The 19320-nt window shown below is 36.4% G+C and overlaps 1 protein-coding gene across 1 annotated transcript in view; it reads right to left on the reverse strand.

Annotated features, from left to right (window-relative positions):
- Nucleotides 1–1877: 1877 nt before the first annotated feature.
- The window catches only part of CDC73 (cell division cycle 73), a 105735-nt gene continuing 88292 nt past the window's right edge, over nt 1878–19320 (reverse strand). The window contains exons 12-17 of the mRNA XM_056110606.1: nt 16018–16053; nt 15608–15695; nt 11932–12093; nt 10044–10144; nt 6320–6461; nt 1878–5209 (exon numbers count right to left, since the gene is read on the reverse strand). Coding sequence (XP_055966581.1) covers nt 5173–5209; nt 6320–6461; nt 10044–10144; nt 11932–12093; nt 15608–15695; nt 16018–16053 — 566 coding nt within the window. The 3' untranslated portion in view covers nt 1878–5172. The remainder of the gene's footprint in view (nt 5210–6319; nt 6462–10043; nt 10145–11931; nt 12094–15607; nt 15696–16017; nt 16054–19320) is intronic.

Raw genomic sequence — 19320 nt, forward strand, 5'->3', positions numbered from 1 at the left:
GGAAGCCATCAGGACCAACTACAACGACAGATATGACGAGATTTGTCGGCACTGGGGCAGCAACATTTTGGGTCCAAAGTCTGTGGCACGCATTGCCAAACTGGAAAAAGTTCTCATATATCTTCTGGCTTATATGTTCTCCAACCAATTCACATTAGTTTTATAATGCAAAAAAATTTCTCTGATTATTGCAAGTAGGCACCAAAGGTCTACAAATAATTATTAATCTCAACAACACAGCCTTCTACAGAGCTATTTACTGTCACTTAAGAAAACCTGAAAAAATACTCCTAATCCACCATAAATGTTGATTATTACAAGATTGGGCTGGAGCGATAGCACAGCGGGTAGGGCGTTCGCCTTACAAGCGGCCAACATGGCCGACCCGAGTTCGATTCCTCCGCCCCTCTCGGAGAGCCCGGCAAGCTACCGAGAGTATTCGATATGCCAGACACAGTAACAACAAAGTCTCCAATGGAGACATTACTGGGCCCGCTCGAGCAAATCGACGATCAACGGGAGGGCCTTTTATTACAAGATTAAAGACAAAAAGAAAATACTTTTAGAAAATGGGTTTTAAAAATATATTTGGCAATGTGCTATTATTTACATACTAGTACCTCTGAGCCTTAAAAACTTTCAACAGCATTTGCAACCCATGCTGTATCTATTTTAGTTATGCACATACTCACCCAAAAGCAGATGATCAAAGGAATAGCACAGCAGCGTAAAAAACATATTTAGTGGGTAATTATGAATTGAATGGAAATTAAATTTGAAGATGGCCCATTAAACTCCTCATTAAAAGACATTTTGTTGCAGAAGATCCACATATTATTACTGGTACCACCAATATGATGCTGCTGCTAATGGTTTGATTATGTGGGAGTACAGTTTGTTTTGAAACTATAAAATGTTAAAATCAGAATTCTCAAACTATAAAGATAATGTGAATTACCAGGACAGACTTGTAATTCTATTAAAAAAGTAAGGACATAGGACTTTTACCATAACCAAACTGGGAGCAAGAGCAAGCAGCAAGCACCTTTGTGAAAAACTATGATTCTTTGTATTATTTAACTTATTAACAGAAAAAGAGATATATTTAATCCATTGTTTGTCAAATTGAAAACTTAGTATACCTGAAAGAACTCTTGTTCACATATTCTAAACCACAATGCTCATTATTATTCCAAATGCTCTCATTTCTATACACTATCTAGCACACATAAACTGTAGTAAGTAGATTATCTGAAAATATTACCTATTATTTACTAAAATAAGTTTTTCATCATACATTTTAATGTATAGTAATAAAATATAATAACAAAATCCTAATATACTAATAAATACTATATACCAGTCTAAGGAGTGGTAGGGCTGGAGCGATAGCACAGCGGGTAGGGCGTTCGCCTTAAAAGCGGCCAACATGGCCGACCCGAGTTCGATTCCTCCACCCCTCTCGGAGAGCCCGCAAGCTACCGAGAGTATTCGATATGCCAGACACAGTAACAACAAAGTCTCCAATGGAGACGTTACTGGGCCCGCTCGAGCAAATCGACGATCAACGGGAGGGCCTTTACCTTTTAAGGAGTGGTAAACATGTTATCTGCCCATGTGGTAATGAGTATGAGAGAACATAAAAGGTACGGAACTCCAAAATTTCAAATTCAGTTATTCCATTTTTTAAAAAATGTATACGATTAGAATGTCCAGCTAAGTATTGAAAGAATAAATAGCAAAAAGTGTTACATAATCTAAGACTAATTATATTTGCTTTCTTTTTAAACTGTCTTTGTAACACTATAAAGTGTACTCTATTTCTTGAAGGATTTTAGAAATAAATTAGTTGAACAATTAAAACTCAAATAATAGTTATGTGAAGAGTGGTTCTTTATTTCTGGTCACATCTGAATATCCTAACATCAGTACTTCTATTAACACCAATAAGATGAAATTGCTATATATTATTAAGAATATGGCAACTTACTACCCCTCCCCACCATCCAATAAAGAACAATGTCATCACTATAATTTTGTTAGGAGTCACAAAAACTTTTATTTAGGAAAAATATTTCCTTCAATGTTTATTAGATAATGAAATTTAAATGAAAATTTACTTTTACTTTTCCGTGTAGACCAATTGGAAAAGGAAGCCTCCTCCTTTCATCAGCAAACTCCCATTGTCTAATTCTGCATGGCAGATAAGTTAATACTTCACATCCTTCTACTTTAAAAATCATGAAATTTTCGTCATTGTGAATTAGTTATTTCTGTATGGAGTTTGTCATGCTGCTGTTAAAAAAAAGTTAGTAATGGATATGGATACAAGGGAAACAAACCATAAACTACAATACTAGTTTATAATGAAATATATTAAACATTGTTTAAATATTAAACAGCAAAATACTCCTATATTAAATAAATAAGATGAATTTTTCATGTGGAACTATAGGCCAATCCCACCAATAATGGGGATGGTCAAGTGCAAAGGGTGGTCACACACATACAAATTTGGGGCTGGAGGGTAGGGGGAAGAAACACAGTATTTAATACTGGTATTGTTTTCAATAGCAAATTAAACCAGTGATTCCTATTCCTTTCTAAACACAAAATTACCTGGAACCTTAAAAAAGAAATCATAACCAGATCTTGTCTCAGGCAATTTAAAACAATCTAGATTCAGACGTGGGTATTTTTGAAAGCTTCTAAATTACTCTCAGTTTGAGAGCTGTTTATTAAGTCTACAGGCTTTGCATTGTTACCTGACTCAGGAAGTAGCCTATGAATAAAACAAAAAAAACCTGGAGTTTTCCTTTACTGATAGGACAAAAATCAGGGTGTTCTTCAAGTTAATGGTAATTTATGAGCAAATCAATTTACTAATGCATACTTCATGTCCAGTAAAATACTTGGTTATACTTCTTCACTCCCTATTAATTCTATCTGTACTTTCATACTCCAAAACCATCAAAGAAATAAATCATTTTCACTGCATACACATTATTCATTCATGCCTGTAACTATATCCTGACAGCCTACTATGTGCAAGGCACTGTGAGTGGGCTTGGAGTCAGGCAGAACTTGGAGTCATGAGAGAACTAAGAGTTATTGGCTGAAACATTTTTTGGTCTCATTTTTTTCCCCAGAATAATTGTAAAATTAATTACACAAACTTAATACAGGAGTTAACTGCCAAATTTTTTAAAAAAAAGTATTAAACACCGAGAGTTTGATTTTAAAATATAAGACATAGCATATTTGTACTTTTCGTAATGATTCTTTGTTATTTCCAGAAGTCTCTGAATATAGGTAAGGCAAATTCAAGATAGAAAAATAAACCCTGTTTAAAGTAGATGTTTCCAATTTTAACTACACTCTGAGTAAATTTCATACATGACGTAAGTATAAATACTAAAAATATTTATAGAAAGGTAGTTCATGTCCACTTGTAGTAGTCTTAACAAATAATCTTACATTAAAATATTACAGATTCTAGTCCTTGACTATTTCATCATGGAGAATGTTTTACACAACACATAATTTACCTGGAAAACATTTATATGCTGAAAAATTCTAATGTGAACAGATTTGAGTTTTATTTTCAAGAAAGGATGCACTAAAGGGAAAATCTGTTTATAAATATCCTAAAACCTAGTTATTTAAAATGCTGACTGCTTTACTTCTGAAATAAACCTAGTGAATTCCATGAATACTTTTTTTGTTCTCCACTACTGGTACAGACTTTGGTGGTGACTTTAAAAATAAATAGTTAAGTGCTTCTCATTTTCATAAGAGTAGTAAATCTAAAAACGAGGCCAGGTAATGTCAGCGTCACATAAAAAGAAGTTACATCTTTACCAAAAAGTATGTAAACTGAAGAAATACCACTGAGGGCAGGAAAAATGGAGAAAAGTACATGACAAATGATTAGCAACAATTCCAATGGCAAAAATCTTTCAAGGAAAGAGTAAAAAAGGGCTCATATTTAATTAAAAGTGAAATAAAAACTCAAGAAAAAATGCTTATTCATTCACTGTACCTTGGATGCAACACTCTGTCTAAAGTAGACACATAGTAAAATATTTTACTAAGTTAAAATATAGGTTTTATATATGACACTGCAACATTGCATATGCACATAAAAATAACCAGTGTTTTTATCTTGTTTCTGTTCAGACACTAAATTATGCAAATGCTCTTTGGTGTCTGGGAGAATTTATCAATATTTAGGGATGATGGAAGATAAGAACTCCAAGACCAACATGCCTGGAAACAGAAGACTCAAAATTCTACACCACATAAAGGAAGATTCAAAGGAAAACTTCTGAGAAAACATAAAGTTAAGTCACACATCAATAGGAGTAATACATTTCCTTCTCCCAAATCATATTCTGGCTCCCAAAAATAAAAAGTATTATAGCCTATTCAGTCTTTAATCTGTGTTTTGAAATTTTCAAGTGGAAAGGTATATCACAGATAGAAATATATTATTCTAAGTTTTTAAAATCACCAAAGTCAGTGAGAAGAATGTACATTCATTAAATGTATTCCTTATAAGAAGTCTTGAAAGGGCTGAATACTTCAACCAAAAGTGAAGAATTGTCCTTGATTTTTCATTATTCCTTTTTAAATAAAGAGCAAGTATACAGTATACATACAGGTAGACATTTTGAATCACTCAAAATAGTCACATCCCTTAGCTTGGTTTTGGAAGTTCAAGAATTAAAATTTAATACCATTCATAACAATATTTTCAATAAAGGAATTATAGAGCAATGAAAAATCAGAAGCAAGATGGCTTAGAGAGCCTTATAACCTCTAAATATACACACATTTATAACCTGCATTTATTTTCTAAAGAACAAATTTTAAGTAATGCTAACTTAACCAATGGAGAAAAAACTTCTATCAAAATATACAATTTTCATTACAGACTAGAAGGCTAATATTAAAAAAATAGTTGTAAGCCAAAAAAGTATGCTTATGTGGACGACAGGCATCATCCTGTTGAAGCATAGAGCATCAAATAAGGTCTTATAAAAGATCAATCTGTGACCTTCTTCATTTGTAAGTTCTTGATAAATTCATAAAGCTTGAGTCTCAGTCTTTGTATCAAGGTACATCCATGCTTCTTAATCCAGATTTCCAGATAAAGGAAAACTAAGTAATTCAGAATCTCAAGTGGGATTTATGCTTTACCATGTACCTGAAAAATAATAATAGGTCATATTCATTGGAGAATAGTACATATAAAAATAAGTAGACTTTAAAACATTTTTAAATCAACAGTGGATATGGTTGTGTTGTTCATTTAAAATAAGAAAGAGAAACTGTAACTTGTAACTTTTGGACTTTTATGAAGTTAGAAGAAACAGTTGTTTTATTACTTTGCCGCTTGGGCTCTGAAAACCCAAATGGTTCCTCTTATATACACTGTCAATTAAAACCACTGAGATATTCAATCAGTCATGACTTTGAGGAAACTCACAGCTTTATTCAGATTTCTACCAAGAAAATTAAAAATTTTTAAAACATAACATGAATGAGAACAGAAGATTCAGGAGTCAGGAAGGTAGCACAGGCTGATGTGCTAGAGCCTAGACGGAATCTCCAGTAACAAATGGCATAGAGTACCCCTTGACAGGCCCAAACAGCACTGCATCTTCAGATCCCAGTATCAAAGTAAAGGTCAGGCCGAGAAGAGCAGGGAGAGGCCCCTCCCCACTCCACTTAATCCTGAGCACCTCTTGTTAAGTCAAAAAAGTCTTAAAAAGATACATCTGGGTTCCTTCTGTTCATATGCTGTTCTCAAGATTTTCCAACGACAAAATGTCTATTATGAAAGGCTTTAAGACCCCTATATTTATACTAGTTTTAAAATCTGAAACTAAAAACAATTTAAAAACTTCATTCCTATTACAAAGCTACCCATAATTCAAACACAGCATTAGACATCAGCTGCTGGCAAAAATACAGGGATCACATAATCCAAGCTCTTTTTGACTAGAAAGAAAAAAAGGTTTAGAAAGGTCATGCAGTTCAGCAGAATTAAGATCACAAATTTAAGACTAGCAATTTAGGTCTCCTCATTCAGAACAAATGACCTTTCCACTAAGTTGTAGGGCCTTTCTTCATATTGCATGTCAATATACAAAAGATATTCATTAACTGTCCAGTGTTGATGAGCATCATATTAGATGATGTTTAGAAAAGAAAATTGAGAAATGAAGTTCATTTTAAGAAATTAAAACTCTTAAATTTTTAATTGTAACATCACTGTAATTAAAAAAAAAGTACATTTTAGGATCAAAATTACCTATCCAACGTTTCCCAGAACCGTAGGAAAACTGGTCTATCCAAATGACGTTTGTGATAGCTGAGTTCCAATACTGTTACATCCCATTTCTGAACATTTGGGTCTAGACGAACTTCATCATATTTGAGATGGAAGGCTTTAACTACACAGGGGAGAAATGACTTTTATTCAAACTATAACAAAAAGTTAAGCAGTATTTTAATTAAATAAAGAAAATAATCAAGATATAAACCAGGAAAATAAAAACCAATCACCAGCTTTTTTCATCAACCAAAGCAATATATAACCAAAGTTATCTTTCACAGTGACTGTCTCAAAAGCACTCATTTCAACACTGAGGATTTATATATACTAGTCACTGAAGACATATGGAGGCCTATCATAATGACCCAGTGCAGCAATTATAAACAAATTTCTTGTATTTCTTTTAAAGATCAGGCAAATTTATATAATTTTGTATTTTCATCAAAAACATTCCCATATATATATATACACACATATACACATATATATATCCCCTCCATTTCCGTCTAGGTCAAATACATATGTTCATTTTTGATGTATGTTACAGGGGAACAGGACAGAAAGCTGGAAGAAGAGTGGAAGCAATGAGACTTACTGAAAGCTAAGAGATCTAACTCAAAGAGTTGTTTCTAATTTTCTGACCCAAGTAAATTATTTAAAAATTTAATCAAGGTTAATTAAAGGTGTAAAGAGCATAAGACTTCTGTATTTGCTACCTGCTAAGTTGGATGTAGTAAAGTGAGTTCAGAAAGGGTAATCAGTGACATATGTAGGTCCAGATGATCAAGTCAGAAGCATAACTTCTAGAACAAGGCACCAAAAAAGCTATCAGATCTCCTTGAGGAACTATTTATAATTGGGAGGAGAAATGGGAACATAAACATCTATGTGAAGACCAGTAGAAAAGTAGCCAGAGAATTCAAGAACCCTTAAAAGAACATTTTTAGAGGAAGAAAATGGATCACATGAATCGCAACGCACACAAAAAGTATTCAGTATCTGAGGTAATGGTGGGTTTTGTGGAAACAATTTAGTGAAAAACAAGTCTATAGTGGACAGAATTAAATAGAGTGGTTTAGTACAGACCTTTACAAAAGTTTAGATATAAACAAAAGAGAAGATAGAAGTGAAAAGTGTTTTGGGAAAGTGTTTCTGTTCATTTGTTGGAAGATAGAAGGATCAAGAGAACTTTTACTTTAAATTCTGACAAATTAAGGCTGAATAGAAGGAATAATTCATAAAAAACCATTTTAATAATGACTATAGGTCTGAAGTTCTTAGGTAAATTTCATAAGGCTAACAATCTGAATAATACTAATTAGAAGAATGACAGATTATTGAAGATAACCACACCTGTATCAAAATAGTATTCAATAAGGCTGGCATAATGAACATAAAAAAATTAAAAATGTATATTCACCTTAGTGACACTTTACTATCATTAAAATTCTCATTTTTCTCTATGTGCATTAACTAGCATCATTTTGTGCATTACTCAATTTTCAGAAATAACATTAAATGCTACAATAAAAGCTGTATTAGATTCATTAAAATAAGAAAATGCAGAACACCTGGACCAAGTATCACCAGAAATGGAGGCCAGGGTCCTTGGCCCTGTACGTAGCCCACAGAGTACAAGCCATGAGTTTAACTTGACAACAAAATAATTTTCTTTTAAATATTAAAAATACAAGACGGTAAAGTAACAACAGATTGGATTTTTCAAATCTGGGCAGTTTCTAAACTGGAGAATGAAGATATGACACAAAATAAGATTGCTACCCAAAAAATCATATTAGCACAATCCCAATTCATAGCTACTGAAAGTTATCATTTGTAATAAATACATGGATTTCATGAGTGGTTTTTATTTTTTTGGGGGGGGGGGTCATACCCATTGATGCCTAGGGGTTACTCCTGGAGATGCTCAGAGGGCCATATGAGATGCCAGGGATCAAACCCAAGTTGCTTGCATGCAAATTAAGCGACCCACCTTTGTACTATCCCCTGGGCCCCAAGAATTCTTTTTTTTTTTAAAAAAGTGATTTTACTGTCATTAATTTGTACTCAAAATAGATATCAAAATATCCTAAATGCAAATAAACAACTTAATCAGAGGTTCCCAAACTTCCTTGAACAATCACCTCATTAAAAAAAAAAAAAAAAGAATCCCTTCAATTACTCTGGAAATCTTCCTTCTTTAGAAAATAAACTGAAAATGTCCCCAGTTGCACTAGAGGTTACTACTACTGCCCACTGAGTTGGTTCCAGTGGGCCTCCTCGTTCCATATCTTGCAGGGGAGGTAGGACAGTATCTCCTCCCATTTTGGAAAACACTAATCTGAATTCACCTATTTTGAGTATCTCAATATATGACAATAAATGGTTAAAGACAAAAATTGCATAAATTCTATTCATCCAATAATTATCACTGTCCTCCCGTTGATCATCAATTTTCTCGAGGGGGTCCAGTAACGTCTCCAATCGTGAGACTTGTTGTTACTGTGTCTGGCATATTGAATACGTCACGGGGAGCTTGCCAGGCCCTGCCGTGCGGGCGAGATACTCCTGGTAGCTTGCCGGGCTCTCCGAGAGGGGCAGAGGAATCGAACTCGGGTCGGCCATGTTGGCTGCCTGCAAGGCAGATGCACTATCCGCTGTGCTATGGCTCCAGCCCCATCCAATAATTATATACTGAAAAATTCTGTTTAGGTTTGTGTTGATGATGCAAAAACAGATAAGGTTGCTCCAATTATAGAACTTGAATTCTAGACCAAGACGACTTACAATAAATATTTAAAGACAAATGACAGGGCAGGAGAGATGCAGAGATAGTACGGTGGCACTTGTAAAGTGCTTGCCTTGCACACAGCTGACTCAGGTTTGATCCCTGAACACGGAGTCAGGAGTAAGCCCTGAGCACACTGAGTGCTCAGCATCAAAAATGAGTAAAATTAAAAATAGTTAAAAAAGAAAATAAAAAAGCTCTAGCAAAGTAAGTGCTTCTAGGAAATAAATACAACAGATTTAAAAAGTAACTGAGAGAAAGAATACTATTTCCAAGACAGAGATGGATTCTCTAAAAGACAAGAGCTATGCCTGAGCTATGACCTGAATAAAAAGAAAATACCAATCATATGACAACCATTTCAGGTAATGACAATGAGAATAATGGCAAAAGTCACACAGCACTTGAAGTTCAAATACACATTACTTCTAAAAGTGTATCCACTTAAAAACTGGAGATCAATTTTAATAAAACTACATGGACAAGAGACACTGATTTTTAAACAACCCAAGAAATTATTAATGTTGGTGGAAAGCGAATATTCAGTTATAGATCAAAGTACAAAGACACATCAATGGTCTTCAAGAGAGCCTCTACAGTAATTTCACAAGCATCTAAAATTTAAACTGTTATTTAACAGGAAATCCTTTCTTGATATTTGCGCAATCATAATTATCTTTTAACAACATTTCTATACTGGACATAGCGAGGATAAGGACAATGTACCAAAGGGGATGGATATCCAAAGGGTGGAACGCATGCACTGTATGTGGTGACCACCCCAAGCTCTCTCTCCCTCCTGCCCTACCTGATGAACTCCAGCATCACCACCAAGCAAAGTAATGCTGGAAGTAGGCCCTTCTCCCAAACCCATTCCAGCGCTACCCCTAAATTAAACAAGGAGAATCTCACTTTTAGCAAAAATGTCCACTGGTGATCCATCAGGCAAAAGCCATGGCCAACCTTTGAACTGCCATGCAGGACCTTGCACGAACACTGCTACAACCCGGTCCCTATTAGGAAAGAGAGAGAATCTCTCAATCATGAGTTTTAGCTACTTACTGTAAGTCTTGAAGGAAGTCTCATAATCATTCATGTGATACTTACTCCGGTCAACACTTCTATGAGGTGAGCAAAGCAGATCAGCAAGACTTGACAACATTACTATCCGATACACTAATGGCTGCTAGGCTCCCCCCAGTCAGCCTGGCTTTTGTGCATCCATTTTTTTCAAATATATTGATATGCACATAATACTTATATGCAATCCTTTATCTCTGCCTTTTGAGAATAAGGCCCGCTTTTTTCAATGCAATAAGGAATAGTTGTTGATCTATTAAAAAGTTCATTTTAAAAGAGATAGATGATTTTAATGAAATATTAAATTACACTAGTTCATGTCTCGAGATTATGAACACTTCATTCTGATGTTTGAAAAGTAATCTGAACACAAATTCATTTATATTTTTTAAACGTTCTCACTATTTAGTGTGATTTTAGTCAACCTGAAAGATTTTTTTTTAAGCAGTATGTTTTCTAACTTTTCAATTTCATTCTCCTAGGAATAGTTCTCTTATAGGTTCTTTATAATTCCTTGTTTACAAAATTTTTAATTAAGGAGAAATTACAAGTTACACCTGCCATAAACTAAAGATGGGAACAAAATTTTAACATCATTAAGAATTATTAATAAGGGGCTAGAGCAATAGCACAGAGAGTAGGGCGTTTGCCTTACACGTGGCCAACCTGGGTTTGATTCCTCTGTCCCTCTTGGAGAGCCTGGCAAGCTACCGAGAGTATCCTGCCCGCACGGCAGAGCCTGGCAAACTCCCCGTGGCATATTCAATATGCCAAAAACAGTAACAAGTCTCACAATAAGAGACATTACTGGTGCCCGCTTGAGCATATCGATGAACAATGGGACGACAGTAACAGTGCTACAGTGCTTATAATTTGTAATTCCATTCCCACTGGAAATGCCCAGAGGGTCACAGACCACATTTTGAGAAGCACTGCATTAGATGGAAGACTCTAAAGCAATCAAAACATAAAACCAGGATGTACCTTACAAATAAAAGCAAACAGCAAAGCAATGAGAAAAAAAACACAAACTTAAAATTTACCCTGCTGATAACTAATGTTGAGGTAAACAGTAAAAAATTATTTTTCCTTTATGGTATATCCTTTAGAACATAATACAGAAATCTTTTATTATTCAAGCATTTCTAACATTTTAAACCTTACAATTCTCAGTGGCTTGACTTCCTATGGTCTAAAAGACTAATGCATCAAAATTTGCAGTCTGTATCATTAAAAAAAAAACTTATTTTACAGCAAAATGAAAAGCACAGTGATATTATTACCTCCATTAAATTATTTCCGAGGGGGAGGGGGGGCACGTGAAAGGGTTGTGGGGAGGACAAATAAAGGACAAAAAAATATCTCCTTACAATGACAATAACAATACTCTATCATTTAATACCAGAAAAATTTTAATTCTGAGAAACAAAACTCTAAACATGGGCTCTCAAAAAAGTCTACTTCTAAGTTTTACTCTATAAATGGATCCAGATCAAAAGGAGAGGTGGAAAGAATTTTTACTTATTTCCCAGAAAACAGTATTTCTTGTAAATAAAATTATTTTGATATCTAATATTTTGTTAGGTTCAAACCATAGTTTCACTGATGATAAACTTAGATTGTCAATGCAGATTTCCCAATGTATTCTATTTAGAAATCGATGTAAAATTCAATAGTTAACCATTATGGAAAAAAATAATTATGTTAACAGACATCTTACCAGTCTTGGGGCATAAGTTTCAGGGGCTGGTCCACTACTCTGTATGGAACAGTGACACTAAGGGCAGTACCCCCTGGCTGCATCTGATCTTTTCTTCTCTGTATTAGAGTTTCATTTTCTCGCTGGCAGCCTTGTTTCTTCTTTTCATCTGATGGGACAAATCTTTGAAAGAAAGAGGAATGAAAAGAGCAAATGTATTTAATGTGATGCATATGGGGAAAATATGTTGTGAAGTAATTTAAAATCACTGATCGTTCTGAACCAAAAAACCTATTTGGAGGGGAAGGGGCCCTCCAAAGGGGTGTCCAGGGGCCCAAGGGCCACTCAAGATACTCAGCCAACAAGACCAGTTCAGTGCTTGGGACCGAAGATGTGGTGCTGCTCTAAGGTCCGGGTGCCAAGGACCACCAGGGTCTCACAAGGACGCTGGGGGCCTCTAGGGCTATGTCCGGTGATTTTGTGAGGTCAAATGGTGTTGGGGATTAAGTACAGCAGGTGCATGCAAGGCACACCATACATTACTCCTATGCTTTTTAAACTCCCTGGTCCCTCATTTAAAAAAATAAAACAGTTATGCAGTTAGATCAGAGCAAAATACAGTTCCTTCCTTTGTAGGCATAATTTATATTCATTCCAGACTTACTATTCTCTAAAGTTACATTAAAGACAACACTAATCCTTGATTTCTCATATGCTACCAGAGAGAAATTTTACAGTAAGTCAAAAGGTGACTCACTTGAAATGAAGATGATATGGTTCTGACACCACATCACTAAGAGAGAAGAAAAAGGTAGTAAGCTTTTTCCAGATCAGGCAATTTGGCCTGTGTAGGAGCTTCACAAACATTCCTTTTCATGCTTATGTTCATGCCTCAGCAACATTAGCATTGCTCCTCACATTATAAAGAAGAAAATTAAGTCAGTGTATGTTGGCTGGTTTAGTAAATACTGCAACACTAGCAGACTGACCCTACATGACTCAATCTTCTACTGTACCATCAACAGATACTCTCAAAAACAACTTAGCTATCTTGTAGAACCACTACCAAATATAGTGCTCTGTGTCCGCCTTGTGGGGTTGATCAGCACCCCAGCTCACAAGGCCTTTAAAAACATTTTTCATTTCTGAAATACATATACTTCTAAAGTATAGTCTACTATATTAGCTATGGTCTGGCCCCTAAAATTAATTGGGAGAACAATCAGTGCACTGAGTCTAACTAGAAAATTTCAGAATTTTCTAGTTCTGAACTTAAGAAAAGATAGAAGAGGAAAGGAAACCCACAGAAGCTTATGCTTTGCTGCGTATTTTTAAAGTGCCCAAAACCACCTACTGCATTCATCATAGACATACTGACTTTATAATAATTTAAATTCTTATCACATGCCGATTGCGGTAATACTGAACTCCACATTTTGAGATATATTCACATTCATTTCACATGATAAATTAAACTTTATTACTTTAAAAAAAATCCCCTCAGGTAATTATTTTATTTCTTAAGGAGTTTCATTAAAAATTACCAAATACTGACATCTAATTAAGAATTTTATATTTTAAACACACATACATTGTTGGTAATTATTCTACTATAAGGACGCAACCCCCCCTAAAAGTATTATCCTTACTGACATCATGTGAGACATAATCTCTGCCTTCTCAAAGTATATGTGATGGGAGTAGGGAAAGACAGAAAGGAAACTCCTAAAGTTATCCAAAAAGGTTGAATCATTTTAGACTGCTTGTGGCAGGGAATATAAAAAAGCAGTTTCTTCCTATGCATATGCTATACAGCATTTGACTGTACAAGGGTACCCATCCTGTGCATCTCAGAGCACTCTCCACATAATCTCCCCTCTTGACAACTCTGCCCAAAGGTGAGACAATCATGGATGACCAGAATTTAAGTCATCTGCTTTATTTATATAATGTTTTACTAAAATTTCTCTCAAGATCATGCTTATATTCTAGTCCTAATTTTCCTATTTAGGCATGAAAGGTTAATATTAAAAATAAAATAAAGATTATTTTTTTTATTGGAGGACTGAAAATTGAAGAATACTCAATTTTCCATGAAACTAAATAAAATCTATGCCAACATGAGCTATGGGTTACAGCCAGTACTATAATTGCATGGAGGAGGTTTCAATTATGCATTAATTACAAAGTAAAGCCTCCAGCTGACTCAAACTGTAGGGGAGATGTCAGTTGCAATGAGGTGTTAAACTATGAAGAGAGTATTTTAGAGTAAGAAGAAAAAATAGGCATGGTCTATTCAAAGAATGAGGTGTGTTTGGGTTCTCTCTAGTAAGGTTACAAAAAGAGATAATAAAACTGACTTGTGATTTCTAGGTATTGTATTATCTACTACTATAAAATAATATTTAAGTATAAGACTATTAATACATATATTAAAGACACTGAGAACAAAAAAATACAAAATGTAACATTTAAAAAAATTTCTATGTTTTGTAACCATTTAAGGAGATATTTAGGAGTTATAAATAGCACTCCCACAAACCACCTCAATGCACCATGTAAATTGTTTCACCAGCCACAATCCAGAGACTCATGATCCAGAGACTCAGAAATAAACCTCAAAAGAGATTAACAAGTGACAGAATTTCTCCTCAATCCTGTACAAGGCTGAGTAATCCCAGGAATACATGGAAGGGGGGCCCCCTCACCTGCCCAAACCCTCCACACTTCATAATCGTTGCCATGATCCCAGCTGGACCCCACTGCTCGATGAGCCTCACTGAGAAATTATTAATTTGTTGAAAAACTCAGGTATGTGGGTTTTGTAACTGAAATCTCCAGCTTTCACAGTCTTGGAGGTAGACTACATTCCCCCAACTTCCTATACTTTCAGAAGCCTGGCAGTCGCTGTCCCAAAGTCACCAGTCAGTTAAAAATTTTAACTCCAACTGTCTCATGCCATTAAAAATTTTGGACACCCGGGGCTGGAGCGATAGCACAGCAGGTAAAGTGTTTGCCTTGCACACGGCCAACCTGGGTTCAATTCCCAGCATCCCATATGGTCCCCTGAGCACTGACTGGAGTTAATTCCTGAGTGCAGAGTGAAGAATAACCCCTGTGCATCGCCAGGTGTGACCCAAAGAGCAAAAAAAAAAAAAAAAAAAAAAAGGGACACCCTACAGTGAGCAGCCACCATTTTGTCCACATGATAGCTCAAACTCTGTAACACTGATAAACCAGGAGTGGCATACCAGATTGGATTGGATATAATGTAGAAAGCAACCAATCTCAATTAACACAGAAGGCTTAGCCTGTAACAATCTTAGTGATCTCTATCAAGGGTTTATTGGCTCCCTGGTGAAATACAACAATTTCACTAATTTTCTTCTAAGGAAACATTTTTTTGATCATCCTTTTAGCAAATTATTTATGACAAGCAATGGAAAATTATTGAGGGCCTGCTTATAGGGGTGGACTCAAAGAGGTGATTGGGAAAATTGGAAGTTGGAGGAGGAAAAGTGGACACTGGTAAAGGGGCGGGTGCTCAAATACTAAACCACTGAAATTCAATCACTGAACAACTTTATAACTTTGTGGGTCATGGTGATTCAATAAATTTTTTAAAAGAAAAAAAGAACTCTAGTTTGCAATGCTGCCACCATTGCCCCATGAAAGAATCATTTAACAAATGACTTACTTCAGGTCTTGCAGAAGGTCCTTTGCATTAAGCATGGTTATTAAAGAGGTGGTAGCTGCAGGAATTATGATAATGGGTGTTCGAGAGCCTAAATAAACAAAGTTTTAAAGGCATCAATACATTACTATTAAAAGGATTCATACCCTATTTCACACCTAAAAAGTTCAATTTTTTAAATTGTCAACTCACTTAAGCCAAGAAATATTTTAAATCAGCAGTGATACTCAAAATATATATAATCAGCAAACTCAGTATTACTAATTAAAATGTATACCAAGCACCTATGTTAGGGATATATAAATAAGAGTCCTTGTTTTTTAATCTAGCTTATTCATCTTGACTTTTTTTCCACCCCTCCCCTCTTCATCTTTACTTTTTTAAATTAGTTATATAATTAGGCATAACCTCACCTTTCTTCTGATTTGGAGGAGGTCTTGCTTGAGAAACTATAAGGGGAAAGAAAATTCTGAGTGTCATCAAAATCATATTCTTATTTTCAAGCTACTTATGGCCTAACAGTTTTATTTAAATATATCTAGTTATATTATTAAAGAATATTAAAGTCTTCCCAAATAGTTACTTCTCGGAGTCTCAAAATTCTGAAATGCTTAGCATTATTCGAGTATACACACTTAGAAAACAAGTGGCTAGGTCCCAGACAGATAACAGTGCAGCTAAGGCTGTACCGAACACTACAGACTGGTTTGAACCTTGTGTCACATGCACAATACCCTGAACATAAAACTATAGACCCTGAGGTCACTGAGCACCATCAGGTTTGACACACAAAACTCCCATTTCCTCATCAGAGCCCAAACAGCACCACATCATCAGGCCTGAGAAAGGAACCACAAGTTCAGTTGCCAAGAACTGCTGGTAGGCCATAAAGAAACTGTAGTAAAAACAAAAAACTGCTACTGAGTACTGTCTACATCTACAATCACAAATATTAGGTACTAGGAAAGGAAAGGAAACATTTTCTTAACTATTCACAGTTAACTACTCACAGTAATAAATGCAAAAATTAAATGAGTACATAACACTGAGAAACACTAAAAGCAGCAATAATTTTGGCGGAATAAAGACCTATGTTTCACTTTTCCCTTCTATGCAAACTTTTTTTTCCACTATTGATAGAACTTAACAAGCCATGAGTCATACAAAAGTCTGTTATATGAAAATTTCCCACATTACTATAATTATGAATGTATGCTACAAAACACCAACTTTACATTTTTGTATATGTAGTTAACTATATTACATAGAAAAATTCATGCCATTGTACATTAGCATTAATCAAATTCAAGAAAATATTTTCAGATGAAAGCTGTTATATGTCCAAGTATTCAGTACTTATTCATAATATGAAAATTTGATTGCCTTCTATTATATGCTAGAATATATCTATTTTCTTTAAAGCACAAGTACTGGGGCCAGGAAGGGGGCTCAGTGGGAGAGAATAAGTTTCATGTGAAAGAGGCCCAGGGGTTCAATCCCTGGCACCAAAAACTATGTGAAATAAATGAGTAAATAAAATACAGATAAAATTAATTTAAAATTTAGGAAACTTTAAAATTCGAATTTGGTTTCAGAATACAGAGATGAAAAGACAGTAAAACTTTGACTAATACTGTGTACTACCTGATATATTTAGTTTTAAGTTCAGTTCAGTAGTATGATTTTTTTCTAGTCACACATAACAGAGAAAGACAAAATAAGTTGACACACATACATATTAAGAGTGTTTTCATCTTTCTTCTGAGGGAAAAACAAATACAGACATTTTAGGCCATTAGAAATAGCACTCCTGGTTAAATAGATCACCCAGAGCCTAGCTTCTTAAACCATGGATCACAACCTCATATGCCATCATAAATAAGTATGGCAACAATAAAGTTTCTAAACATTTAACAACCAAAATTAATTTAAAATCACCTGGGCAATAAACTCAAGCATGCTTCCATCACCAGTGGAATTTCTCAGGTGGAATTTCTCGGGTGAAAAAGAGTCACAAGTGGAAAAGTTTAGAAACACTGCTCTACATTGTACAAATTCAATATAATCCCTATAATGGTACCCATGACATTCTTCAAAGAGATGGAGCAAACACTCCTGAAATTCGTAAGGAACAATAAGCCCCCACGAATAGCTAAAGCAATTCTTGGGCTAAAGAAAATGGGAGGAATCAACCCCCCTAACTTCAAACTCTACTACAAAGCGGCAATACTTAAAACAGCATGGTACTGGAACAAAGGCAGAGCTGCAGACCAATGGAACAGGGTTGAATATATGGACATCTCCCCCCCAAACATATGACCATCTGACCTTTGACAAGAGAGCAAGAAATATGAAGTAAAACAAGGAAAGCCTCTTTAACAAATGGTGCTGGCAAAACTGGACAGCTACATGCAAAAAAATGGGCTCAGATCTCTGCTTAACACCGTGTACAAAAGTAAGTATGGTGCCGCCATATGGGGGTATGGTGCCGCCAGCAGGTCAATCTGTACCTGTGAGGCGAGTGCTCTAGCAGCCTGATGGCACCGTCAGACTTCCAGATTGCTGCTGTGCCTTTGGCCAGATTCCAAAAACTTGGGGCAAAGTTTACCAAGAAAGTAGACGGCCAAAAATTAGGTATGTGGGAGACACACCCACAAACCAACTCCGGCTCAGCTATATAATTGGAAGCATGGCCTCTCTGGTTCCTGATTTAACTGCTTAATGGCCATGATCCCAGAGACTCAGAAACAAAACTCGAAAACCAGCAGCTTTTGGCAGAAATGCTTCTGGTCCCTGCAGTAGGTTACTGGTGCTGGGCCACCCCAGGTGGGAATAGGTTTCGTGCCTTGGCCTGTTCCCTCGGTCGGCCCAGTGGCCGCCATCCCTCAGAGGCCACTGGACAGTCAGGTTTGGGCCCCCAGTGATGAGATAACACAGGGCCTAACGGGATGGGGGTGGAGCCGATCCTGTCCTCCCCACCCCAATGAGACCCCAAGTCATCGCCCACAAATGGCCTCTCTGGCTCCTGATCAAGCTGCTTCACGGCCATGATCCCAGAGACTCAGAAACAAATCTCGAAACCCAACAGCTTTTGGCAGAAATGTGTCCAGACCCCACAGTGCGTTACTGTCACTGGGCCACCCCAGGGAGGAAAGGGCGTTGTCACTCAGCCTACTCTCCCATGGTGGCTCGGTGGCCATCATCCTCCAGAGACCATTGGAGAGTGAGGCTTGGGCCTGCAGTGACGAAACTTGTTGGGCCTCACGGGCTGGGTGGGTGGGTGGGCTGGGCCTGTCCTCCCCACCCCAATGAGACCCCAAGTCATCACCCATGAATGGCCTCTCTGGCTCTTGATCTAGCTGCTTAACGGCCTTGAACCCAGAGACTCAGAAACAAATCTCAAAACCCATCAGCTTTTGGCAGAAATGCGTCTGGACCCCACAGAAGTTACTGTTGCCAGGCCACCCCAGGGGGGAAAGGGTGTTGTCACTCCGCCTGCTCTCCCATGGTGGCTCAGTGGTCATCATCCTCCAGAGGCCATTGGACAGTCAGGTCTGGGCCCGCAGTTGTAAGACATTTTGGGGCTCACGGATGGAGGTGGAGCCGGGCCTGTCCTCTCCACTCCAATGAGACCCCAAGTCATCGCCCACGAATGGCCTCTCTGGCTCCTGATCAAGCTGCTTAATAGCCATGATCCCAGAGACTCAGAAACAAAT

Source organism: Sorex fumeus, unplaced genomic scaffold (assembly GCF_029834395.1).
Source record: "Sorex fumeus unplaced genomic scaffold, SorFum_2.1 ptg000010l, whole genome shotgun sequence".
Classification (NCBI taxonomy): Eukaryota; Metazoa; Chordata; class Mammalia; order Eulipotyphla; family Soricidae; genus Sorex; species Sorex fumeus.